Source organism: Haliaeetus leucocephalus, unplaced genomic scaffold, assembly GCF_000737465.1.
Source record: "Haliaeetus leucocephalus isolate CR32 unplaced genomic scaffold, Haliaeetus_leucocephalus-4.0 Scaffold120, whole genome shotgun sequence".
NCBI lineage: Eukaryota > Metazoa > Chordata > Aves > Accipitriformes > Accipitridae > Haliaeetus > Haliaeetus leucocephalus.
This window is the reverse complement of record NW_010972556.1, coordinates 847,842-874,164: the sequence shown is the minus strand read 5'-3', so window position 1 is coordinate 874,164 and position 26,323 is coordinate 847,842. Positions and strand designations below refer to the sequence as shown.

The window sequence follows — 26,323 nt, the reverse complement described above, 5'->3', positions numbered from 1 at the left end:
GTGGTTTTCAAGATTACTAGCTTTTCAGATGTGCTATTGCTGTTGGTTGCTAACTTTGTGTAGTAATATGGTTTAAGCAAATGTTTCTTTTATAGCTTGGCATATGCTTAGTTTCAGATTTTATTTTGTAAAATTGTTCTTTTACTTTGGCCAGGTGGGTTTCTAGTTACACAGAGAATGCTGGATATGTTCAAACGTCCCACAGATCCTCCTGAATACAACTACTTGTACCTGCTTCCTGGTGGTGTATTTGTAGGAGGCTATGCAGCTGCTCTCAACGGTGGCTATAATATTGAACAGGTAAGAAGATAACTTTGTGGCTCTTAGCCTACTGTTCACAGTGGTATGCTTATTCACTGCTTACTCTGAGTAAATAGCAAATTAGCCATGGTCTTTTTATCAGCTATGTATTCCCACAAGGCCACTCTGAAGTTGATTAAGCTTGCAATCATACCTCAAATGCTGAATCTGCAAATTTTTAAAAGCTTTGGTTTTGTGTTTTTTTTTTTCCCTGTAAAGCAGCAGGTACTTTGTTGTTTATTGGACAGTTTTCCTAAATGACAGCTTAAATATTAGAGCAACTACAGAAATCAGTCTTTAGTTTAAATGTTTCTGAAAATTCAACTTGACATGACAGTTAAAGTAGGTAGACATCTGGATGAGATGAGATTCAGCACAGGGATGGAGAGGGATTGTACCTATAGTACTTCTAATGGTAAACTTTTGTTTGCATTTGTTTTAATAGTAAGAAAAATCAATGTGTATTGCCTTCTATGTTTGGAGAAAGTGAGTCCAAACATACCTTTATGCCATGTACAGCTCAGTTTATTTAAGTTTTTTTTTATACTTTTGAAAACAGGAGTTCAGATGTGCCGTAAGCAAATTCTGAAACTATTCCAATAATGAACAGGACTGTATAGCTTTGGGTTTGCACTAAAGAAAACTTGTTTCTGAACTGATGATGAAAATTGGCTTGACTCAAGTTTAGCATTCATGGTGCAGATAAACCAAGGTCATAAAGTGGAGCAACAGTTTTAATAGGTATCACATTTTAATTGGGCAAAATCACATCCTGTACAACAGTTTCTCACAGTCAGGAGTTTTGACTTCAGTTAGGAACTGTGACTTACACACATTCTGGAAAAATCAGCCCTTTTGCATAATGATCAGAAAGATTTTTATAATGATTATGCAGTTTGTCTCCATTTCATGTGTGCATATTGATGTTTTTCTTATTTTAAAGATCATGTATCTGGGCTCAGGCTTATGCTGTGTTGGTGCCCTGGCTGGTCTGTCCACACAAGGAACAGCTCGACTTGGAAATGCGTTGGGTATGATTGGTGTTGCAGGAGGTTTAGCAGCAACTCTTGGAGGCCTTAAACCCTCACCTGAATTGTTGGCGCAGATGTCAGGTGCAATGGCACTTGGTGGTACTATAGGTATGTGTAGGATACTATAAACTAACACTATATGCTCTATACATGCATTTATGAAAGCTGTATATACACCAAATACTGTATAGCTCACAGGTGAATTGACTAACTTACATTTATGGCTTGTGTATGTTATTTTGCAAATACGTCAACAAAGAATTGTAAGTCCCAGGGCTTTTATTAATGCATCAGGATGTGGTAAAGAATGGGGAGACTGGTGGAAAAGCAGGAGCACATCATCTCTGTTGGGGAAACTTGGTATGCAGAGGTGAATGAACTTGCCCAACTTCATACTTCTGTTCATTTCCTGATTGAATGCTGCCAAATTCCCTTTTTCACACTGTGCTTTTGTCACAGAAAATGTTGAATTTCTTAATATTTAGTGGGGCTTCTAAGAACATGATATGCTTCAATCTTCTCCCTAATTTCCATGATATCCTCATTGCACAAAATACACTTATGTAGCTTTTAGTGAAATGCCACAGCAATTTCTAGTGTAGAACAAATCTTTCCATTGGAACAGGTGTGTGTGCATGTATTCATTGCACAGTGAACCATGATACATTAATTTCTACCTGCACAGATTGGTTGTGTTTTGTAAGACTTCATTTCTGTCTTCATTTCTCAATAGGTTTGACGATTGCTAAACGCATCCAGATTACAGATCTGCCTCAGCTAGTGGCTGCTTTCCATAGTTTGGTTGGTTTGGCTGCTGTGCTCACCTGTGTAGCAGAATATATGATTGAATATCCTCATTTCGCTACTGATCCAGCTGCAAACCTCACCAAGGTTGTGGCATACCTTGGCACATACATTGGTGGAGTGACTTTCAGTGGCTCTCTTATTGCTTATGGAAAACTGCAAGGTGAGACCTTCCATTCAGAACTAAGTATTTGTAAAAATTGGTGGTTTTTTTTTTTGTTTTTGTTTTTTTAAAAAAACCCAGGGTTTAGCCCTGCCTTTAGACTGCTGTGTAATTGGAAAGAAACCTTGTGTTCTGCATTAGGTAAAAATTTGTTTGTTTAATCCTTATAAGTGTACTTTTTTTTTTTTAATTCTGTGTAATTTGTATACAGGTTTAGTTATGAAAGGTTTGTCTTCACTGCTTGGACATACTACTGCTATTAATTACGAAGTCATGTAAGCTTCCCTTAATTCATCTTATCCAGAAATAAGTGTTGATTTAGTGTTGTTAAGATACGGCCTGACACTGTTTCTCTAATTGACTTTATTGAACTTTTATGGTCACAACTTCATATTCTTGAGCAGACATTTTAATTGAAACCCTGGTGTTGCTGGACTTGGCACTGCTAATATTTGTGGGATTTTGTTCTTGGCATTGCAGGCTTCATTTAGGTGGGTAGCTTGCAGTATCAGTTGAGACTGCCTCACTTTAAACCATTCAGTTCACTGTCTATTTACCTGCTGTGCAAACTCCATGCTCCATACCTCTTACTGTTTTAGTAAATATGCCTTCTAAATTAAATACTCACTAATTCCTGATTCTTACGCACCTGAAGGTTTCTTTATTGCATTTATTTTTGGTTTTGTAAGCACACAGCTTTTGAGAGACTGAGATAATACCTGTACTAAGAAGTTCCGGCTAAGAGCTTCCTATTACTAATCCTGTTACTAGCTTTGCAGTAGTTCCTTTGGGAAACATCTGTTTGCTTTCTTCAGTGTTTGAGACCAGCCATTGAAGGTGGAAGCATGACATGGATGGAAAGCTGTCTTCTCTAATAATCTTTTGAAGGATTTGTCAGTAGTATGTATTTCTGATGTATTTCTGCTAAGTAGTTGCTCATTTATTTCTTCTTGGTTTTTTTTTTTTCCTCTTCTCCATCTTATCCCTTCCACCTGTTCAGTGATTTGTGTGCATGTCCCCAGTGAACTTCACTGCCTGTTTCAGGCTACTGTCCTGGTTTTGTTCCCCCCCCCTTGCATTTTCATATCAGCATGATAGGAAATAATAAGCTTGTCTATACTATTGAACTCGAGGTAATAGGTTACACACTTTGACTCCTAGTCCTGAAACCATCAGTTCAATCTTTCCCTTGAATTCAGCTAAATTTAAACGAGACACTCGGTAAGTAATTACTTACACCAAAAGTAACAGATAAACTTGCATTATTTTAGTCTTTGCCATGTTTTTTGGAAAAAGAAAAAAGGCTAGGGTGAAAATAAATAGTAATTGTCTTTCTAAACTGAATCACACAGATACTGAACCCTATTTTCCTTTCAAGTCTCTGCCTATGTGGGAAGCTGTGGGAAATCTGTGTGACTGAGGGTGCTAGTGAAATTAGAGCATTTGAAAGCAGGAGTGTTTTATATTTGGGGTTATCTGCATAGTCATATTTTTCTAAGTACACAGCTTTTGAGAGACTGAAATAATACCTGCACTAAGAGGTTCCAGCTAGAGGCTTCCTATTACAGAGCATCATACACAATGTGCAAAGATTGGGGGACAGAATCAAAGTATGTTTGTTGTGGTGTTTTTTTGTTTTTGTTTTTTTTTTAAAAAAAGGCTTTTCAAGAGGAGGAGATACTTTTGTGATTATACTGAAGCACTTCAGCGAGATTAGGAATTAAAATGAGTATGAATAGGAGTATTGGAGAATCTAGAGTAAGTTTGCATGTGTTGCAATACTGAGTCAGCGCAAGGTCTCAGCTTCAACTAACTTGTTTTATCTTCTGCCCCTCCCTTTTTCTTTTTGAAAATTTTCTTTTGCTGAGGTATACAGTCTTCTCAGAAGGCAAGAGACAGGCTCTCCTGCATGTATGTATCAGTCTCTGAATATGCATTTGATTGCAGGTATCCTGAATTCTGCACCACTGCTCTTGCCTGGTCGACATGCATTGAATGCAGGATTGCTGGCTGCCAGTGTTGGTGGAATGGTTCCGTACATGATTGATCCTAGTTACACTACAGGAATTACTTGCTTAGGTTCTGTGTCAGCTCTCTCAGCCATAATGGTAAGCTGGGGAATTGTAGGAGGTGAAACAAATTAAACAAGCAGTTTGTTCTTCAGCTTTGCTCTTAATGATTGTATTTTACCATCCTGAGTCACAATCATCATAGTGCCTGTATGCTAACTTGCAGTAGCAGATAGCGAGTGACTAACTAAATTTAGCTGTAAACCAGAACTGTTCAAGAGAACAGGCGTGTATGTATATACTTAACTTTTTGCAGCTTAATGGAGCCTTTTATATGACAAACCGATATTTTAAAAGACTTTCTTGTAAGTTTATCCTTAAAATACTTAAGAGCACTGGATCTACAGGTTATCATGATAACTTTGTAAGATTATCCCCATGTGTAACTTCCCCCTCACTCACCGGCTATTGCAAAATTTGCCCTGCATATTACCATTGTGTAAAGTGAGTCTTGCAAAGACTGCTTAGTGTGAATCCTTTAATGGTATGAACAGTTCCATGGAGCTGGTAGGATATTTTTGTGAGTAAAAATACGTGACTAAGCACAGGATGAGGACAGTGGAGTGCTGTCCTGTCCTCTCTCAAAAGGCAGAATCGTAAGTCCAATCCTCAGGCCACAGCTTGATGTCTCATACATAGAAAATGCTTGAATAGGTTAAGTTACTTGATATTTATTTTTCAGTACTGCAGGCAGACTGACTTCTCTGCATGTTCTCCTTAGTCGTAGCTTACACTGAAGTATTTTCTTTTCTTTTCCAGGGTGTCACTTTAACAGCAGCTATTGGAGGTGCTGACATGCCTGTCGTTATTACTGTCCTGAACAGTTACTCTGGATGGGCTTTGTGTGCTGAGGGCTTCCTACTGAACAACAACTTGCTGACCATTGTTGGTGCACTTATTGGCTCCTCTGGGGCCATCCTCTCTTACATCATGTGTGTGGTAAGAAGTCAGCAGAAATTCTGCTTGTTTTCCAAGTAATGAAAAACCTTATATGATATGTTTGCTAGGAAGATAAGCAATTGGAAGACCACACTGCTGGGTGTTTACAGACTAGAAAATTCTTGATTGAAGCTGTTGGACTAGATGTCAGTCAGCTGTCTTTGGTTTGGAGAGACACATACTTCAAAACTGAGGAAAGCCTTTGCATTTACTTGGGCGCAGAGTGTTTGAATCTGGGCTCAATTAGGTATGCTTACTTGTGCTCAGTGGTTTTTTTAAGTCATATCACTCTGCAGTGTTGTTAAATTTAAGCTAAATCTAAAATTTATCAGGAGGAGATACTTTTAAGTAGTGAGTTCCTTTAAAAAAATGTTCAGTTCGATTAGAGAGTAATTTAAATTTATTTTTTGACGTGCACGAAAGTGTGCTACTTTCTTCAGAGAAGCTACTGTGAAGTACCACAGGGTGGCAGCAGGCTTGCGTTAATGTATTGCTGATAACTGTGTCTCTCAGAGCAAATGTGCTTCAACTCTGTGTAAATCATATTGCATTATTAGTAATGGTCTCATTTTTCTCTGGAACATTTGTACAGAAGTCTCTTGTTTTCCCGTGTCTGTCTCATTTTTGTTTTCAAAGATGGAGAGGTAATGACTTAAAAAACTTCACAGTGCAACAGCTGCCAACCTCCTGATTCTCTGTTGTGTTATTCTGTTTCACATCTGCTTTTGTGTTCTTGCGTTGTGATAATTGTTGCTGTTCTGTCCTGATGTTTTCCTGTGGTCAGCCCTGGCTGTTGTCTTTTACTTTGTCTCTGCTGATAAATGGTGTTTTACCATGTCAGGAATGTCCAGTACTATTCATTTCCATCTCTTTTGAGGAACCATTTCAGAAAATCATAAAGTATTTTTGTGCAGCTTCATGGAGGTGAGTTCAAATGAACAATCCCAAGCATGAATTTTAAAGAATCTTTTTCTTTCTTGAACATGTTTTATTTCCTTATCAAAAGGAAATCAGATTATGTGGCTCATGGGACATCTTTTTGTATATAAACTTATATAGTTGTATACAGTCAGCGATTTAGTCCATATTAGTAGAAAGATGATGCTTATGGGCAATACAGCTAAGAAAAGTATGTTCTTTAAAGTTCAATTTCTTCTATGTCTTGGTAAAAACATGATCTGTTGGGTACATATTTACCAGTGGGCATAGTCATTCTATACCTTCATTTTTCTTTTACTGCCCTCTTCCTTTTTTTATTTATTTTATTGCTAGCTCCTCTCAGCACTCAAGAGTTTTGAGATGCTTGCATCTGTTGGTTGAGGAATCTAGGTGAATAGGAAGCCTGGGGAAGTAATTAGCAAAATAGTTATGCAGTGACAGAGTGGCTTTCCTCTATGTATTTCTCAAATTTCAGGAAGTTTAGTTGTTGAGGTAGTATTCTAGAAATCTTGTGCTACTTTATGTAAGCTTAGACAATTAAAGTTTATCAGCCAGTAAAATAAAAATTATTTTGTGTAATTTCTGCACAATAAGTAGAATAACTTGTTTCTAGCCCAGCATTTTTCTTTTCTGCTTTACTTCCTTTAATGGAAATCATTACTTCGAAAAGCATTGTTATAATCAGGGGATTCAGTATCATTGTCTTGAAGCTGCATTTCAGGAGAAAAAATGCTCAAGAGTTTCAATAAACTTAGCATTTGGCTGCTGCAACCTGTGCTAATGAAGCAACAGTTTTCCCCTCTCTCTTCCCCCCGGCCCCCTCCTCCAGTATGACTTCCATCCGAAGCAGTATATTTATTGAAGCTTATCTAGTACAGACAAGAAGGTGTTTGTGGCAAGCTCTTGATGGTTGAAACCTTCTTTTTACAATATTTCTAATTACTTTTTGTGATAAAACCGTAGCTTAATTATCCAAAACCTATCCAGCTAATTTCTTAAATCTTGACCTGATAAAATTGGCCAACATGTATTCAGATAAGCAGTTAACTTTTTGCACTCCTATCTGCTTGATTTTCCACCCATCCCTCTTTTGTGCCTATCAGTAGGGTGAGTTAAGGACAAAGAATTTAACTTCAAAAAAGCAAAGGCCTCTACTGTTCACTCATCCCATGAATTGTGACTTCTTTTAAAACACTAACAAAACCTGTCATCTTCAGAACATTGTATTAGCATGTACTCTCCCCTCCCCCTTCCCCCCCCCAGTGAGTACTTGATGATTGCAACAGTAGTATCAGAATCAGTATGCTTAGTGATGGGGAAGATGCTTCAGGTCGAAGAGGAACCATTAATTGGGGTGATGAAACAGAGCAAGAGGAGGGACAAATAGTGTTAAGTCTTGTAAATTGTTTGCTGGTCTATCACCTGTACTAGCTGTCCAGTTTCTGTGGGCACAGTGGAAGGACTTGGAGTTCTCAGGGATCAGGTGTTTGGCTTTCCCTGGGTTGTAAGGTCCTGGCCAGTACCACCTGTGTATGCACAGCATAGAGCGCTTTTTGGTGGTGGTTGGATTATCTGTGTGTGAATGGGCACTTTTATTCGTGTTTGTGGTCTGTGGTGGTAAAGAAGGTGAAAGAGGCTATAGCAGAGTTTCCACGCTGTCCCTGTGCTGAGTAGGTCTTAGCTGCATTGGTTAATTGTTGCCTGATGAGGTCTTGACTCATTATGAAGCCTTCTGTACCACATCCTTTTTTTGCCAGACTTCCCTCCTCTTTCCTTGGCTCTTTGGTGCAGAACCAGGCAAAGGTGCTTCAATCTCCTGCTTCCTTTGTGTGGATTCTCAAATTTGTAATAATATTTGAACTTTTTTTTCCTTTGGCCTGGTGTTACTGTTGTCTTTTGGTTTAGATAAGCGTAAAAAGTGCTTTGCTTCTCGTAAGCTTAGCCTTCTGTCTAGGCTGTCTTACCTGACACTTGACTGCTGTAATATACTAAGTAATCTGTTTTTCTGTTTGGCGGTTTAATATTGTGATGCACATCAGAGGCAGCGTGTTCTTAGAGGATATGAACTCTACCTACTGCAGACAGTAGAAAGATGCTGATTTCATTGCATTTGTGCACCTTCCTTACAGTGATGATTTATCAGGAAAAACAGAAGTTCTTCTAACATCTGTGTTGTGCTTATTTGCTAGATGATGAATTTCACAGCGTGGCATATCTTCTTAGGCTATAGCAAAAAAACCTATGGAGTTTCATGGTTTGAAGTGTCTGTGGAAAATGGACACTTGGAAGCATACTTCTGTGTGGGTGTTTCCTCTCACTTGTATGTGTGCCTTTCCAGATCCATTCTTAAATTTTGCTGTGGTTTCTCAGCTAGCACAGCAGATGTTATGACACACATGTTTAATTAAGAAGCAATTTATCCTGTTCCTTTACTGCTTCTAAAGTTTTGTTTACTGCAATTACAAGTTTTGCCTACTTTCAGGTATTGCCAGATACTGCTTTGGGACCACACTCACAAGGAGACATGCCGGTGAAAGCATTTAGCCGGTGGCTTTTCCTGGCTATGTATCCAATAGAGCCAAATTTCCAGGATATGTTCTCCTCTTAAAGCTCCTAGTTGTAAGATCTCTTGTTCCCCTTTGATGCTCAGCCAGTTAGTTAATGGCCCCCTTCAGTTTGTTATAATTTGTTTTGAGTTAGCATTTGGTTAGTTTTGTGTGGCTACTTAGCTTTGTTGTGTTCTTTCCTGTCTTGATGCTGTAGGAGCTTTGCTTATGTACTACCTGTAAGAGCTACGTGGTTACCATGCTGTCATATAGGAGTTCTGTCCTTGCATGTTGAATTGCTCAAGAACTTAAGAAAATATCTGGCAAAAATTGTATGTATGTGTATATATATGTATGTAAAAAAAAAAATAAAAAATCTGTCGTCAAATATGCATTTGTTTATATCCCTCCCTTTTAAGAACAAAAAGAGAGCAATATTTGCTATTTGTTTTGTTTTGTTTTGTTCTCTGTCTTGAGGAGATGCTGATGATCTCTCATTACATGTGTAATATAATGCATTAGGAGCTGATGTTTGGCTATTGTTGTGTTAATCGTGTCTCTGTTTTAAGGAGCCTGTTTTAAGTTTTGAGTTGTAAGCAGGCAAAACCAGCAGATAAAAGACTATTGTCAGGAAGGCTTTAATATTTTCAGAAGTTTTCTTTGTGGACATCTCGTCTCCTTTATTTTTGGATTTCATCTTTAGCTGACCGAAAACCTTTTGTCTTTCAGGCTATGAACCGTTCCCTTGCAAATGTGATTCTAGGGGGCTATGGCACCACGTCAACAGCTGGTGGAAAGCCCATGGAAATTACTGGAACCCACACAGAAATCAATGTGGACAATGCAATTGAAATGATAAAGGAAGCCAATAATATTATTATTACTCCAGGTATGACACTCTTGACTCATACAGCAAGATGTTCAGAGGATGTATTATTTAAAAAAAAAAAAACAAAAAACAAAAAACGGAAATCCAAGCAAACAAAAACCCAAACCAAAAAACTGTAGCCTATCTTGCAGTTGCAACATAGCAGCAGCATGTCAAATGGTGACTGGATCTGTGGGATCTGGTTTTGTTCCCGTGTCAGTCATCATTCCTCTGTGTAGACGTGTACCAGTTTATTTTTCCTTGTGTGTGTCTCTTCTAACTTTGTCCTATTCATTTAGGTTTTAAATTCTTCAGGACAAAGACTGTCTTTTGTAAACTATGTTTATGGTTAATTTTGTGTACAGCTGTTGTGGTGTGAGTTTCCAAGCACTACCACAGTACCCGTGGTACCAATAAAACAGTAATCTGTTAAGTTACTGAAAGAGAGGATTTTATTTACGCTTCTCATTTCCTTGCTCAATTCTGCATTGTTGTATTAAAAAAAAAGTCAGAAAAACATCTAAAACTTAGTGTACAATAAATACTGGAAACCAAAACCCTGCGTTGTCTGAAACTATTATGTTGGCTGTAGCCTCACTGGTTCAATAGCACATTCCCTGTTAGGAGAGGTCAGGTAGGGAATAGCTCAAGACTTGTGCCATTCAGTTGAAGAAAAACAACCACTGTGTTAAATTTATTTTAGTGTTAGAATGAGAAGAATGCTAAAACCCAAACTTGTCTTTCATTTTGCTTCAGCTTAAATGAAAACATCAGTGAGGCAGGGTTCTAATTTGGGAAGTTACCTTTATTTCCAACAAAGCTTGCGAACAACTTCAAGGAGTTTGTCTCTTGCTCCTGTGGTCAAACCTCGAGGACACCGTCAATAATTTATACTCTCCATTTTCTTGCTGAGCATTGTTGCTCTGATTAATTAATTCAGACAGAAAGACTGAAAAGATTATTTGCTGCTAGAAGCCATATTCAACTACTAGATTTGCATTATGCAAAACCAAAATTTTGTTGAGCATAATGGTGGTGAAGCAACCTGATAGTAGCCTCTTTATCAATTTTTCAGTGTACCTGTCTGAAATATTCTTTTCTGATAAAGGAACACATATTTTTGTGAAGCTGAAATAAGTTACTTGTGTAATTTGACTGGTCAAACCACTACACTGTTAGTGGTCAGGAGACCAAAAAAAGGAGATGAATTACAGTAGTCAGGCTAGGAATATATGAGTATCTGGTGTGTGTATGTATATATATTTTTGTTTGTTTGCTTTTAATTATGAGACCTTCTGTTTGTGTGAAAGGTACTCTTATTGTAACTATTCCCTCTGCACTGAAACAGAAAAATAGCTTGAAATTTGGAAATTCTTTCAGGTTATGGTTTGTGTGCTGCAAAAGCTCAGTACCCCATAGCTGATCTGGTGAAGATGTTGAGAGAACAAGGGAAAAATGTCAGGTAAGTACGTTCCTTGATGAAAAGTATTACAGGTTGTTGTTTTTTTTAATTCCATTAAAATGTGCTACAAGTCTTTGTTTTTGTTTAATTTTTCTTTCAGCAGTCATTTTTATGTTGATCTCTCTCTCTCAGAAACACTAGCTGGAGGAATGCTGTAGTCTTATTAACTTAGAGTTGAATATCTAGAAATTTCATGCTTTAGTGTAAAAGATCCTGTACTCCCTTACACTCTTCTTAAATTTAGTTTTTGGAAGTAGCACAAGCAGTTGGAGAATAATTTTGGTTTTTTGTTTTTTTTTGTTTGGTGTCATGCTGAATTTCAGTTAAAAAGAATGGCTTTAAAATTTAATACTTCTTTGTTGTAGTGTTGTCCAAAAAGTGGATTCGTCACCTAGTGTGCAATGAGCCAATAATCACACACTCAGGAGAGACAATATTTATTTCATATTTGCGCAAAGATGGGTGCTAGGTGGTAATTCCACAAAGCTAGCACACTCTACAGTTAAACAAGCAAACAATTTATACAGTTTCAGATTCACCCACTTAGTTTCCAAAGTCCTTTCCTAAAATCATTATTGGTAGTCACTTATCTGCCACCATTTCTGTTGGGCTAAGGTTTTCTCCACTTCGAATTAAAGGTACAATGTTCTTCTATTCTGCAGTACATGCTCAAGGAGTGTGGGGGGGTAAGTCTTTCAGGTCTTGAATTGAGTTGGTGGCTGTGATCTCCCTCTGCCACCTTTACATTTCCCCCAGTTACCGCAGTTGTCCAGTGACGTCATGCCCATTTATCACTCAACTTTCAGTGCCTTCTGAGGCAGGATGTTCCCTTCTTATTCTTCTTAGAGGTTCCTCAAGGCCTAATTACTCTAGGATGTCTTTGTTAAAGAATGCTAGCTGTTTTCTTTTCTGATTACAAATGATTAAGTGTCTTTAGACCTCCAGCTTAATATCTATACAAAGAATATGTTGCATGGAAAGATACAGATCATTTCACATTTTTAGGTTAATCCTCAACAGTAGCAACAATATCTTAATTTTTTGAAAGGTAAGTTAGCCCCTTTAGATACATAAGCTCTGCCTTTGGATATGGTAGTATTTTTTCTACAAAGCAAGCAGTGAAGTTTTTTGTAAAATACAACTTTAATGTAGCTGTAGCTTTTCCTGTTGTATTCAAGAGAACAGTTAGCAGCCTTTTCTAAAGGTGGGGAGGTTGGAGAGCTCTGAAAGCAACCACTTTGTGGAAATATGTTACTGTGAGGAGTAATTGCAACAGCTGACTTCAGTGCAGCAAGAATAGTTTTTCTTTATGCTTGTAGTCAGTGGGGAGAGAGAGCACAGGCCTAACTTAAGTACTTTGAATTGTCTCCTACAGAAACTTCCATTAAGGGGGATTGTTTACTAGGCTAAAATAGCTTTAATATTTTTTTTAAGTCCTAATTTCCTAAGAAAATGGGCCCCTCTGCTTGGGGAATAGTTAAGGGGGGTGCAGTGGGAATAGTTGAGGATCCTAGGCAGGACATGAGAGCCTCCTGCAGTATGGAGAAGTGTTTGCTGGGGTCAGTCTGGTATGAAGGGGAAGAGTAGATCAGGCAGAAGCCTCTGCACTGAGAACATGGGACTTATTTCTTCCTTGGGATAACTGACTTGCATTAATAGAAGTAATGCTTACTACTACACAGCAACATTTGTATATTAAAAAAAAATTATGGACAGTAACATCCAATTCTGATTGGCATGTTTGAAACAATGCTGAGAAGAATTAACCACACTGTAATGTTAGATGCTCTTCTTAGGTTACATATCCTACAGTTTACCTTGCCATTTTACTCTTCTACTAACACTTTCTGCACTCTGGAATAGCTGAAGGCATTCAGTGTGTATTGATGAGAGGTGTCTTGCAGATGTTTAAGAGCTCCTGGTTTTGGACTGATGTGCAGCATAGTGCCTCTGTTAAAAGTAGATCTCCTGTCTGTTACACTCAATCCGTGTGCTCTTACGTTAGCAGCAGGACTTCAGCTTCCTCAGGATTTCCCTTTGCCTCTTCCAAGCATTAGGGCTGTGGTATCTTCTCTCATACCATGCTTTGAAGGCTTCTACAGTATGATTTGTTCAGAAAGTAGCCAGTGAACATAGGAAGGTCTGAGGATGTAAACTTCTGTCGCTATTTTAATGTAACCTGAATCTTCACAGAATCACAGAATAGTTGAAGTTAGAGATCTCTGGAGATTGTCTAGTTCAGCCAGCCGCCTTGCTCAAATGAGTCAACTGGAGCACGTTGCTTGCGATCTTTTCCAGTTGGGCTTTGAATGTCATGTCTCCGGACAGCCTCCCTGGGCAATGGTACAATGTTCAGTCACCCTTAGAGTGAAACAGGTTTTTCCTGTATTTCAATTTGCCACCATTGCCTGTTGCTTGTTACTGGATACCACTGAGAAGAATCTGGCTCTGTCTTCTTTACTCCCCTCCATCAGTATTTATACACAGTGGTAAGATTCCCTTGTGCCTTCTCTTCTGCAGGCTGAAGAATCCCAGCTCTCAGCCTCTTCTCTTGTGACAGGTACTCCAATCTGTTAAGCAACTTAGACCTACCCTTAGTGGGTTCCCATAAGTTTTTGCTGTTGCAAGCAAGACTGCTGTTGGAGTTCTTTGTGTATTGCATGGAAGGATTATTGGAGTGCATGTGGCCAGTCCCATGGATTTATTCTGCTGGAATGCTGCTCCAAAAAGTAGAGATAATTTTATATGCCAGTATTGGCCTCAAGTCCTTTCCTTCTTCAGTTTTTCATAGACCTTATAGATATCAAAAGTACCAGAAAGCTAACATCAAGCTTCCCTTGCTGATTGTTTGGGAAACTATTTCCTAATTATGGTAACTTAGTATTTTAAAATTTGTCAAGGTTCAGTTTTCATTTGAAACAAGATATTTGGACAGATGCTGGTTAGCTAGACTCATTCTCCCATTTCCATGTCTTTATTTCAGTTAGATGGTGACTTTCCTTTGGAATCAGTACTGTGGCAATTAGTGCTTTTTGCTTTTGGTTTTCTTCTGCTATTTTTCCAAGCTTATTGAGAAATTGCATATAAGTTTTTGCTGTGTTTTACAGCATGTGTTGTGATGGGTAACAGCAGAGTTGTTGTAGGGCTTAGCAGCAATTACTTGTTTGTGTTTACCCAGAATGTTGCAATTTTGCATATAAAATTGCTTTATAGATACATTTGTTCATGCAAGTATGAGAAATGAGGGTGTGTGCTGGTGTATCTGCTTCCCGGAGCAGTTCTCTTCACACGTTATTTCTCCATGTTTAGCCAAAGCTCTGTGTATGTTCAAATTACATTAAAAATGTGAAGACCCATTAGTTGTGCAACAAAAGAACCTTTCTTGGCTAATGCGATGACAGTGTCGCATGCTTTCGGCTTTCCTTTCAGCACTTCTATGGCGGTGAGCTTTATTTTTTATTAACCTTGGTGAAATAAAAAATTATTGGTTTTGCCTTTTATCTTGGCTTTGCAGGGGAGAAACGTGAATGAATCCTTGAAATAACTGGCTCATATTTGAAATGAGTCAATTTCAGGAAGGGATCACTGCAGTGGTTACCTAGTATTTTAATGAAATAAATCTGTATTTACAGTTTGTGGTAATTCAGGCCTTTCATCACTTTGCGGAGCTCCCACGGTGTTCATTGAGTGCAGCTGCTGTCCCTCTGGTTTCAGTAGGCCTGGAGTGCCTCGGGACCCTACGCTCACCGTCCAGATGTAGTGACACCCTCACACATCCGCTGTGGAGGGGTGCCAGCATGGACATACGATTGTCATCAACTTGTAATGCCCATACTGTGCCAAGAAAAATTGTGTCTGTCATATGGTCTTTTTCTGCTTCATGGCTCACGATCTATCCAGAGGAGCTGTTGTTTTCATTTACTTTGCCTATAGCCATAACATTGCCAGTGAAGAGCGCAGATTATATAACATGATGCATAACCTTTGGCTAGGGTTTAAATTTAGAAATATGGGAGAGTTTGGAAACTTCAGACTGTTTTAGTTATTAAATTCCATAGCTAACATCATCGCTTACTTGAGATGGTCTTGCAGCAGATCACATCTTCAGTGCCTTAGTAGGATCACATAGAAAGCTGGGTATTGCTGAGCCTTCGTTATAGCTTTCCCTTGTTATGGATGGGTAAAACAACAAAACTTTTCATAGGCTAAATCCTGCAGTCCCCAGAATCCATTGGGCTTGGAGAGGAGATGCCTGTTCTAAACTGGTGTCGTATTTCTGCAAAGTTACAACTGGGTCAATTGTTGAAAGTTCTTGCCTTACCAAAGTTCTTCAGCCACATGGTGTGTTGTTTGTAGGACCCTAGTTGTGAAATTGTTTTCTTCTATGTAACTGTGACGGAAAAGGACTTAACTGCAAGGTTCAAGCAAACAACTTATTTGAACTTCACTTACAGACTTAACACGCCACTATTGCAGGTTTTACAGATACAATGGAGGAATGCACTATTGCAGTTTTTTAAGGCAAGAGTAGTACATTATTACAACCACAAGCAATTCACAGACAACCACAAATGCATTTACAAACTTAAAGCATAAAGAATATTCACTTACCCCTCCAGGTAAGGACTCTCAATCCCAGGGAAGTTACCTTGACCGGCGTCCCGATCAAGGGGGGGGAAGGGTTTCCTTTGCAAGCCAACTGTATAGTTGGAGAAGTGACTCCCCCATTTCCAACCTGAATCTTAGAGTTTTTATCCCCTGACTTGTGGAATGGTGTGTATGACTATGTCTGAGTGGATTATGATATATGCCTAAATGGATTATGTATATCTGAGTGGAGTTTCCCCTTATCTTTCCTTCATTGGTCTGTGATTGTTTGAATACACAAGGTTGTCATTTGAAACTGAAGCTGAAACCCTCCAGGTTTTGGGTTTTTTTTTACCTTGCTTCCTCAGCAACTGGATAGTGGTTGGATTGAGACTCAGGGCATACTATTTGTTAAGGGATTTCAAGGCTCAGTTCAGGTTTTGGTTCTTTGAATGGTGCAGCCACTGCCCTGTTTACTTTAGGGTTTATCAGACAACCCAGGGCTAAGCTGTCTACACAGCTCCCCGTGAGTCGTCTCTGCAGAGAGACAGGGCCTCAAGGCAACCCAAGGCTGGGTCACTTTGGTAACCCCCCATGTAACACCCCCTGTGTGCACTAGACATGGTGAAACTCGCTTGTGAACTGAGCCGGACAATCCACCCAGTAACTAAATTATATTCTTTACTAATTCTATATATAGATATAGAATTATTCTATAGTATTATAGTACAGTTTAAGACTGTGTACATTCTCATATGTGCATAAATAATTGACGCTGTCCATGTCCACAGCAAGTTGACTATCTTAGCTTTTGCCACAGTATGACTTCCCTAAGACTTTCTCTATCAGTGTGTTTTGTTTTCCTGCATAGTAAGAAATTCTTGATAAGAAAAATGTATTGCAGGATGAAAGGACTCTTAAAATTGTGCTTTGTATAGACTTTCTAAATCTAACTCATAATTAAATATGGTGGTTTTCTGGTAACTCTTACAGTTGAGAGAAATGCAGATTACCTCTTCAACAGCCTTTCAAATTAGTTGCTAATACGTTAGTGTTTTGGTTCATTTTTTTAACCTAATTTTTATAGGTGAATTTCTTGAAGGACTTGTCTTCTGATGTTGGAGGATCTAATTACTCTTCAGCACATGGAAACATGGGTTTCTTGCATTTTTGAAAATGTGATAGCATGGGTTTAGTGTTGGACCTGTATTTTTGGATTTTTACTGTTACCTCTATGGCTGAGCTCTAATCAAATGTGTTTAGGGTTCTGGTTGGTTTTGGTTGTGGTTTCTCCCCCCGCCCCCATTGTTCTAATTGCTTGTGAGTAATAGAACATGTGAATGGGTACCACTTACACATTTATCTACAAATTGATAAAACTGATTAACTTCAATTGTTTAATGATACTAATTTACAGTCATCATTCTTTGTTACAGTACAAGAAAATCTAGAAGAATTTTAAAGGATGAGCTGTTAAGATGCTGTCCCAACCAGTCTTCACATACTGCATAGCTGAAGTGTGCATAAGATGGAAATTACTGTCACTGCTGAATGGCAGCATAAGAACAATGTGTGTTGATGCAAGTTTCTAGGAAGCTGAACTATGCTTACTAGGAAGACACTAAGTGTGTACCTGTGTGTCAGCTCTCAGTTTGTTTCTTATAATCAAATTAACTGGGTGGGTTCTGAATTATTAATGCTGCAGATGAAGGGTCAAATGGAGTCCAACAGATCTGTTAGCTCAAGTACTGTATCGGTGTAGCTAGAGAGAACTAGCAAACCTTGCTGTACCTGATCCGCTTCTGCAAGGATGCAGCTATAGCTGTATGCTCCTGGGGTTGTATTGTAGGTATGCCATTGGTTCCACATGAGTCAGCTCAGCTCTGGGTGACCTTACTAGGTCAGTTTGTGATGCTTTGTGGAGGCAGGCTCTTAATGTTCTTCCCTGCAGTTGGGCTCTTGGGAGGGTTATTGCATTGAGCTAAGGTCCATGCCGTGTATTTGGATCCTGCCCCTGCTGTGATGAACCATAGTGGTTAGAAACAGAGGGAGCCAGTACCAACCCTCACTTAAGTATGCTTAATTTAACTAATTTAATTCAGTTTAAATTTAACTGAACTGACCCCAGCAGAGCCACTGAGCTTACTGCATGCTGAAGTACTGTTTTTGGTGATATGTTGTTGCCTCAGGCATGACACTAGGCTAAGCTGGCTGTAATGCTAGTAATCTACATAGTCACCTATAATGTGTGATGAGAGCACTATATTGTGATACTCACAAGTTGTGCTACACTGCCACTGTGGTTGTATGGCAGGATTCAAGCTGTGGAATACATAAATGATGCAATTCTCAGTTCGTTTGGTTTTTGTTTTGTTTGTGGTTTTTTCCCTCCTGTTACCTTGAATAACGGATTACTGTTTGAATGCAAGCAGAGGTGGAGAGGTGTAAAAACACAAGTAAAGTGAATGAGGTGGGGGGAACAGGGGGTGAGGCAAAAACCCTTGGGCAAATTATTCTCCGCATATATAGCATCTAAAGTGATGAGTAAGCTCAGTTAGGCACCAGCCAGATGTTACTTACTTAACATCACTCTGTCCAGCTTTGGCATAATGACAGGAATCCTATCTTTACATGGATGAAGTGATCTTGAAACACTTCTGTATTGGGTTAGGTAGGTGCTAGCTCTTTCAGTATTGATTACAAGAATGTTATCTGGCCAGTTGTAATAAAGATAAATGCAGACTTTATGAACTGTCTAAAAAGTAATTTCCATTCTGAAATTTTTCGGTAATTTTTCATGCAATAGTTGTCTCTGTCTTTTTCTTACTACTATAATTAGCTTCATACTACTTTAAGTAACTCTCCCCCCAAATTTAAGTGCTTTCTGTGCTGAAAGTGCTGTCCTTGATATGACAACTGTCAGGAGTTTAGATTTTTAGTTTAAATTTAAAAGAAAATATTGCACTCTTGTTCAAAATATGAAATCATTTTTCAGTATGCTATATTGTCTTTCTAAAGTTAAAAAGTATCCAAAAGAGGCTAATTAAAAAGGCTGAATAACCTTGCCCGGTGGTCATGCTATTTAGGTGTGAAGTCTTAGTAGCAAGGAGGTGTATGCTCACTTGAGTGTATTTGACAATTGGAGGTGATAAGCAAGCCCATGTTAAATGGTCAGCGTCAAGAGAAAAAATTCCTGGTGGATTCTGTGTTTCAGTGAACTACCAGAATAATGTTTAAAGTCAGACACAGCATGGTTGTAAATCTTTGTTATGGGTAAAGTATTTGTAGACCGGAAACTTAATGTCATGTAAACAGAAAGTCAGAAAGAGTGCGAGATTTCTGATTGATTTAAAAACCAACCAACCTAAAGGAGTTCTTGCACGACTGATGTTAAAAGCATATAAAGAAACTTAGCAATTATTCACTTTAAACCATTTTTACCATAAAAGATGTCTCTCTCTTAAAATAATTCATGTGTTGAATTTTTGAATATGAATAGGGTTCATATTTTCAACATCTGGGAGAGCATGTGTGACAAAATGTTTCTGCTGAAATGCACATAGCTTTGAAGAACTGCTGCTGTTGTGAGTCAGGAGTAAGATACACAGCTTTTATTAGACATGTTGCGAGCCATCAAGGATTTTAGCTATCTCTTTTCCATGCTTATCTGAATTCTGTTTTCTATTGGACAAGGCTGATTTCACTCCAGATATATGTAGATCTTATCTTGTGAAATAATGAAAGCCATAGACAAGCACATACTTTTAATGATTGTTTTTGACACACTTGCACATCCTGTTTCAAGAGGTACTGGCAAGCTACTGTCATATTTGGTTAACAGGATCTTAGAAGCAGACTTCTGGGATTCACTTCAGTATTTGTCCAAAAGCTTTTGTATGAGCAGCTTTTTCAAACTTTGTGAATATGCAGTATGTGGTTTCAAGCAGAGTCTGTCAGAAGTCACTAACTACTGATGGTTCATGCCATAACTCTTCCTGAACAAAGATAATTTGTCCCTTTCTTTTCTTTCTTTGCCTCTTGCCAGGAATGGTGAAGGCAAAGGTGCAATTCATTCTCTTGGCAGCTTAAATTTTGGCTTTCCAGCTCTTGAAATAAGATTGTATGTGTATATAGTATTTAATAGAAACCTCACAAGTATTTTGTTTTGTGTATTGCCAAAGCAGCTTTGGTCACAAAGACACTCAAATAATTTTATTAGAAACAAAGGAGAGTTTTGTTGGAAAATCTATTTCCACTGCCAGAAGAGTGATGGGTTTTCTGAAGTGTACTTCAGAATAAGAGTTCTCCTACTGTACTGTAAGTGGTTGAATTTGGTACACTTAAGGACTAGCTGCAGTACTATACATGGTTTATATTACTGAGTGAGTAGTGTGAAACGTAAGCTGTTAATGTTTTGTCCTGTGTATTTGCTCTTTTTTTTTCTGATTCTAGGTGTTATCCTTTGCAATGGGATCCCAAACATTTACTAGCTGAATACAATCTATTCTTTTTGTTTCTTTAAAAGCATTCCTTTTAAAACTAGCTTTTATCCTGCTGCTTGACACAGAGCTTAAAACTGTAGTATATCTAATATTATGTGGATTAATCACGTCCTTAATTTTGTTGCTGGAGTTCCAATTGTCTCATCTTTGCATTGTCTTAATGTTGTCTTGCTGATGGAGCACTCTGTTGCCCTTTTAAGGATGTATTTGTACAGTGTTAAATTCACAAGTGATCTGTATTGATTGGACTGTGACTTGTGGACCATCAGTGATGTTACCCACTTCCATCACAGGGAGTTGAAAACAGAAATATGTGACAATCCATCTGTCATGGCAAGTTGATTTGTCAGTCTTTCCCTCCTTTCTGAAGAAGTCTGAAGTCCCTTCATTGCATTCCTGACTCACTTGGATTTCTATTTCTGAGCAGAAATCCAAGAATTTACAGTTTTCTCTTGGGTATTTTCTGTCTCTTCCAAAGTACATGTAGGCTTCCTTACTAAACATCTAACTTCAGCCATATACAGCATTCATCTGAGGCATTTCTGGTGTGCTTGAGTCAGCATAACATTTGGTGATAGCTCCAGAGCTAGAAAGACAGGAAATGCACAGGACAGTAGACTGCCTCGTTTGTTCAGGGCCAGTGGATGAGGAGAAGAGTACAATCTGCCCACAAGAAATAGATTTGCTTCTAACCAAAATACATCTTTGGAAGTTGCAGCTAAACCAGTTTAACACCTCCATTCTGAATTTTGTCTGGTTTTTACTCTTACGGAACTGCATGTGTGCCTTAACACCCCCTGCTGTGTGTCGGTCTGAATTTTCAGTAACTCATAAGCAGTGTATTTTCCCTAAGTTGGTTTTGAGCTATTCTGAAAACATTCTTAAATTGTTATGCTTAAACCATTATAGCTTGTTAGCTCTCCACCTTTTCACTCCTCTTATTTTTTTTCCCTCCTAAGATCAATCCTGAGAAGAAAGTGGCATGTTAATCTAATTCAGCAAAGTGTTGTCTTGTGCTTGAAATAGTCCCTGATAACTTTTCTGTTGGATTGGAGTGTTAGACTGTGATAGCCGTGCATACTCTAGCGATACCCGAGTCAATAAGGTCATTTGCCAAGGGCATTTCTAGATCTAGGAGTGGTTTTGCTTCAGGAAGGGTGTGCAGCCTTTTGGCCTTTTCATGCTGAGTATTGCATTGTGGCCAGTTGATTTACTCTGTGGTCCTTTTACTTTTCAGTGATGTAAGGGACTTGCAGAGCATGTTAATGTGGGTGTTGGTTTTGCAGCAAAAGGGCTTATTCATAAAAAACCCAAAGGTATCTGTCACAAGGTTTTAAGTATGGTACTGCTTAGAAAGTGGATGTGTATGCTTGCTCTGTGTGATGTGGCTCGGGCTGATGATTGTAGCCCGACAGAATGGTAAAATGGTCCTATTACTTCAAAAGTGATTGAAGAAAAGCTTGTTGGTATAAGCTATTGCTGGGTGGAAAATTTACTCTTTTGGTCCATCTTGCAGTGATGTGTGCCCAGGCATCTCTGGCCACAGGTTCCTTCTGTGTTGTCACTGGAAGCATCCAGCAGGCTCTCCAAAGCCACATTGCAGGTGCAACAACTTTTTGAAAGAGTCTTCTTAGGATGGAATGATGAAAAAAGTGTTCTTCTAGCTTCTTTAGTTTTACTGGGAAATGAACATACTCTTCTGCATACCTGTTGTCAGTCATACTTTTAACGTTGCAGAGAAGGAACAGCTGCTCTCCAGGTGAAGACTCAAGTCTATGGACCTTGTTCCCTTTCCTACCCACTCAGTTCCCTGCAACACTGGAAAAGTAATTATGATATTGTTAAGGCTTAACTATTTCATTTTATAATTCATATGTGTGCTTATACTTAAGAACTTCTCAGCCTTGTAGGTTACAAGTGGCAATTTTACAGTATAAAATAGAGTGGTCAGTACTTATTAATGGGGTTGGACTTTCTTTCCTGTTAGGTTTGGTATTCACCCTGTGGCTGGCCGTATGCCTGGTCAGCTGAACGTACTCCTAGCAGAGGCTGGTGTTCCCTATGATATTGTACTGGAAATGGATGAGATCAACGAAGACTTCCCAGGTTAGCCTGCGAGTGATAAGTTTCCAGTAGATTTGGTTTGATCTTGTCAATTTTTATTTGATTCTGTTTTTACATCACACAAGGATTTTAAATATAGAAAATCTCAGTCAGGCCATTCAGTTTCTCTTTGTGCCTGTCATGATACCACTGTAGAGGAGCAGATGTCTTTCTCTTGCAATCAGAGTGCTCTCCCAGCTGCTGGTAAGTGAGCCCAGAGGAATGAGTACAAGTAATAACCTGACTCAGAAGCAGAAAACTGAGAAGCAGAGAGTACAGATGGGTAAAGCAAAGGGAAATATTGACTGCAGAAGTAAAGAAAAGAGTAGATAGTGAAGAGAGTTTAAATAGGCCTGTGAAACTTGTTTCCTCCAGAACCAAGGGAACAGTTGGTTGTGGTTTGGTTTTTTTTTTTAATGTAAATTGCTTGTAGCTGTGAGATAAATGACAAATGCTATGTCTTTTGTTCTCTCTGTTACTGGTCCATACAGGAAAACTACTGTTACTTCTTTAGGTCAGGTGTGGATGACTTGACCCTGTCATGTCTTGCAAACAAGTATAGCATTGTTCAGATGACTTCTTGCTTTCTTACATGTTCATTTAAAAATCAGAAAGTTGCTGGTAAAAGGTTTTTCGAAAGAATATTCAAAGGAGAAGCCAGGCACAAAGAAAATTGAAAGTGATGATACTATGTGTGTGTGAAACCACATTTAAATATCAAAGGATTTAACTTTGTGTGGCAGAGTGGTCTAAGGAGTCCCTTGGAATGGGGTTGTGGATGCTTGCAGTTTGCTGGCAGTATTTGGTAGCACACTTGGACTCTCACATATACCTTGCCTGATAAGTTTGTAAAATGTTTGTGAATAAAGTCCCCATAAATGTTTGTAGAGTGCTTACCATAAAGGGTGGTTCTGCCTCTAAATATCAGATTTAATGCAAAAATATACATCAGCCTCATTGTTCAGGTTTCAGATAATTTTTCATCAGCTTTCTTTTGTCTTGCTGCAGAAACTGACTTGGTCCTTGTAATTGGTGCAAATGATACAGTTAATTCAGCAGCTCAGGAAGATCCGAACTCTATCATAGCTGGAATGCCAGTTCTTGAGGTCTGGAAGTCCAAACAGGTGAGATTACCAGAGTTGTGTTAGCACCTACCTTAGGTAACATGCTTTTAAAAAATATGGTTTATAGGATAAGCTAAGAAGATTCTCCTACTCTACTGGTTTCCATGAGAAGCTTTTCTGCAAGTTGTCCAAGAAAACAGTCAGTACTTTGCAAGTGTGATGCACTGTTAATGATTTTATAATCATCAGCAAGTGCTTTAGTGAGACTAATGATGACTGCCAGTCGAAAAGACCAATGAAAGTGCTTCTGCTAAAAAATGTGATTAGAATAAGTGATGTTCTGCTCACATCTGCAGCCCTGAAGCATTTCTGTACAAATACCTGCTTTTTGAAAGTTTATAGGAAATTTGATTGACAACTTAAATATGGAGGTGGAAATACAAAAATGAATAATATGCTTAAAAAAACCCAACCAAACAATGAGTGGCTGGTTTGAGTAGAGAGCTCAGTCTGTTCAGATTGAACTGACATTTTAGTTACCTCACCAGTTTTTCTCTTTGGAAGCAACATTGTCTGATCTAAAGTACATATTGTTGAGTTTCCTTGATGTGAAATCTTTGGTGTCTTGTTCTGAACCCAATCATAGCCTCAGTTCGTCTGTGGGTTAGCCACTCAAGTACTCAGTCGTACGCACATACATTTTTCAGTGCTGCGCATAGCTGTGTGTTGCAATTTGAGAAATAAACATGTACACTGTAAAAGTTGGTAAAGCTTCACAGTTTCTTTGCTGAAGGTGCTCTGGTTAACTAATTCAACATTTAATAGCTAAAATCGGCTGAAATTTATTTTAAGATTTATTTAAAAAAAAAAAAAATCCGATGCATGAAGTAATACAGAGTAATAGGCTGGAGAAGTACCAGGGAGCATTGCATCAAGTATTGATATGAATGCTCATCTGAATTGTGTTGCTATCAGGGAATTGGATTCTTAAAATAATGAAAAAATAAAAAAGCCTCAAAAACCTTCTATATTACAATCATCAGTGCCCATCTTGCTTTGACTTTATTACATGGAATAAAGTAAAAGCATATGCATGTGTAGTGTCCACAGTCTCTTCAACTGACATGTAATATTGTGTTTAACAATAAAATGTTTCTGAAACTGGTCTGGATATCAATTTGTTGACTATATTAAAATTTGAAACACAGTTTTGTAGCAGTGAGCACCCTATTTTGGCCAGGGATCTCTCTTCCTCTCCCTTTGTTTGTGGAGGTTGTTTTTTTGTTATCTTTGAGGGCGTACTTGGTTTTTCCTGTTTCAAACATGAGCTCTTTATGTGCAGGTCATTGTAATGAAGAGGTCTTTGGGAGTCGGTTATGCAGCGGTGGACAATCCAATCTTCTACAAACCCAATACTGCCATGTTGTTGGGAGATGCTAAGAAGACTTGTGATGCTCTGCAGGCCAAAGTCAGAGAATCGTATCAAAGCTAAATACTGATTTATATTCCTCTCATGGTTGCAACTACAGTTTTGTCACAGAGGTCATGGAGAATAAGAGTTAGAAGAATCTCTTACTGTCATAATGCAGCCAGCATTTGGAGAAGACTGCATTGACTCCTAGGAGATGTTAGTTCAGTCAGGGAATGTAGGTTTTTATGAAGGGATGGGCCTATTAGCCCCTCAAACTAAATCTCCCATGAGGCAATGCATTAAAGAACAAAAATGTCCTTTTTAAGGTTAACATTGAGCTGTTAAAAGCAGAAACTAATAACTCGGGGTCATCTTGAAGTAGTTGCTGCCTTATTCCTCCTTATTCTCTGTACTTCTGTCATGGAAATTCACTAAAAAATACTGTGCCAAAATCGTATTGTGTCCTATCATCAAAGTTGTTCTTTGGCCAGTGTGGACAAAACAACTATTTATTTCTTCAAAACTTAAATCAAAATTACAAACAGATGCAAGCAGATGCAAATAGATGCTTACATGATTTGAGATTCTAAACGTAATATTCTGTTTGTTTTGTGGATTGTATGGATGCTGTGAATCAGAACATTTTAGGAAAGTTACTTTTCTTTACAGTTCCACTTTTTTGTAGTGCCCACTTATATTATGTAAAATGAAACACAGGATTTCAGGGACCTACCAAGTGATCTTCAAGCCTGACAAGGAAATGTACACTTACTTGCACTGCTTAACTGTTTTAAGCAGCTGCTAAATTCTCCATCTTTCCAGTTGTTGCCTTTTTAAGTGTCTGAGGAAAAATGTGGTCTAGTTCTGGACGGGCAGAACGTCTTGCATACCTGATCTCTTAACAGAATTTGGACCACAGTGTTTCAGTTTATGTTCACTTAGACTTTTAATTGTATTTGCTACTTTAAAATCTAGCGATGCTTTCTTAGTTAACATTTTTGTGATGCTGGAAAAGGCACTTTTGAACATATTTAAGATGCTGGAGTTTATTAGGATTTTTCTAAATAAGTAAGCTATTGTTTGGACAGCACAGAAATGTACCAAACTTAAAATCCAATATTTTGATTATTTGACTTCTCCCTAATCTAACTAAAAGCACCGTTAAATTCCCATAATAAGTTCAGCAAAGAATTAAATTAGATTATGACATAGATTGCTGGGTTTTTTTTTTATTATGTTAAGTGCATTTGAGTGGAACTCAAATATTTGCCTAATGAAATGAATTTATCATGTTTCTGTAATGATGTAGCAACTGTCCATGGTGACAAAGGCTAAATAGAAATAGCTGTACTTGAGTTAAAAAACATTCATATCTGGGGAAGACAAACTATTATGAAGTACGTCTTGAAATGAATCCATCTTGATTCTTAGAACAAACACTTTTTATTACACCATGTATGGAGACCTCATACGAAATATAGTATTTCTACTTAGCTACCTCTGTTTTTATGTGAAGATCACTTAAAACACAGACT

General features: G+C 38.3%; 1 protein-coding gene across 1 annotated transcript in view; it reads left to right on the top strand.

The window, feature by feature from the left end:
• NNT (nicotinamide nucleotide transhydrogenase) overlaps positions 1–25,984 on the top strand; it is a 45,216-nt gene extending 19,232 nt beyond the window's left edge. Inside the window, exons 12-21 of the mRNA XM_010585756.1 lie at positions 155–300; positions 1,244–1,439; positions 2,065–2,298; positions 4,246–4,406; positions 5,127–5,306; positions 9,521–9,680; positions 11,040–11,121; positions 22,198–22,316; positions 23,322–23,437; positions 24,720–25,984. Of these exons, the coding sequence (XP_010584058.1) occupies positions 155–300; positions 1,244–1,439; positions 2,065–2,298; positions 4,246–4,406; positions 5,127–5,306; positions 9,521–9,680; positions 11,040–11,121; positions 22,198–22,316; positions 23,322–23,437; positions 24,720–24,869 (1,544 nt within the window). The 3' untranslated portion in view covers positions 24,870–25,984. The remainder of the gene's footprint in view (positions 1–154; positions 301–1,243; positions 1,440–2,064; positions 2,299–4,245; positions 4,407–5,126; positions 5,307–9,520; positions 9,681–11,039; positions 11,122–22,197; positions 22,317–23,321; positions 23,438–24,719) is intronic.
• The last annotated feature ends 339 nt before the right edge of the window (positions 25,985–26,323 follow it).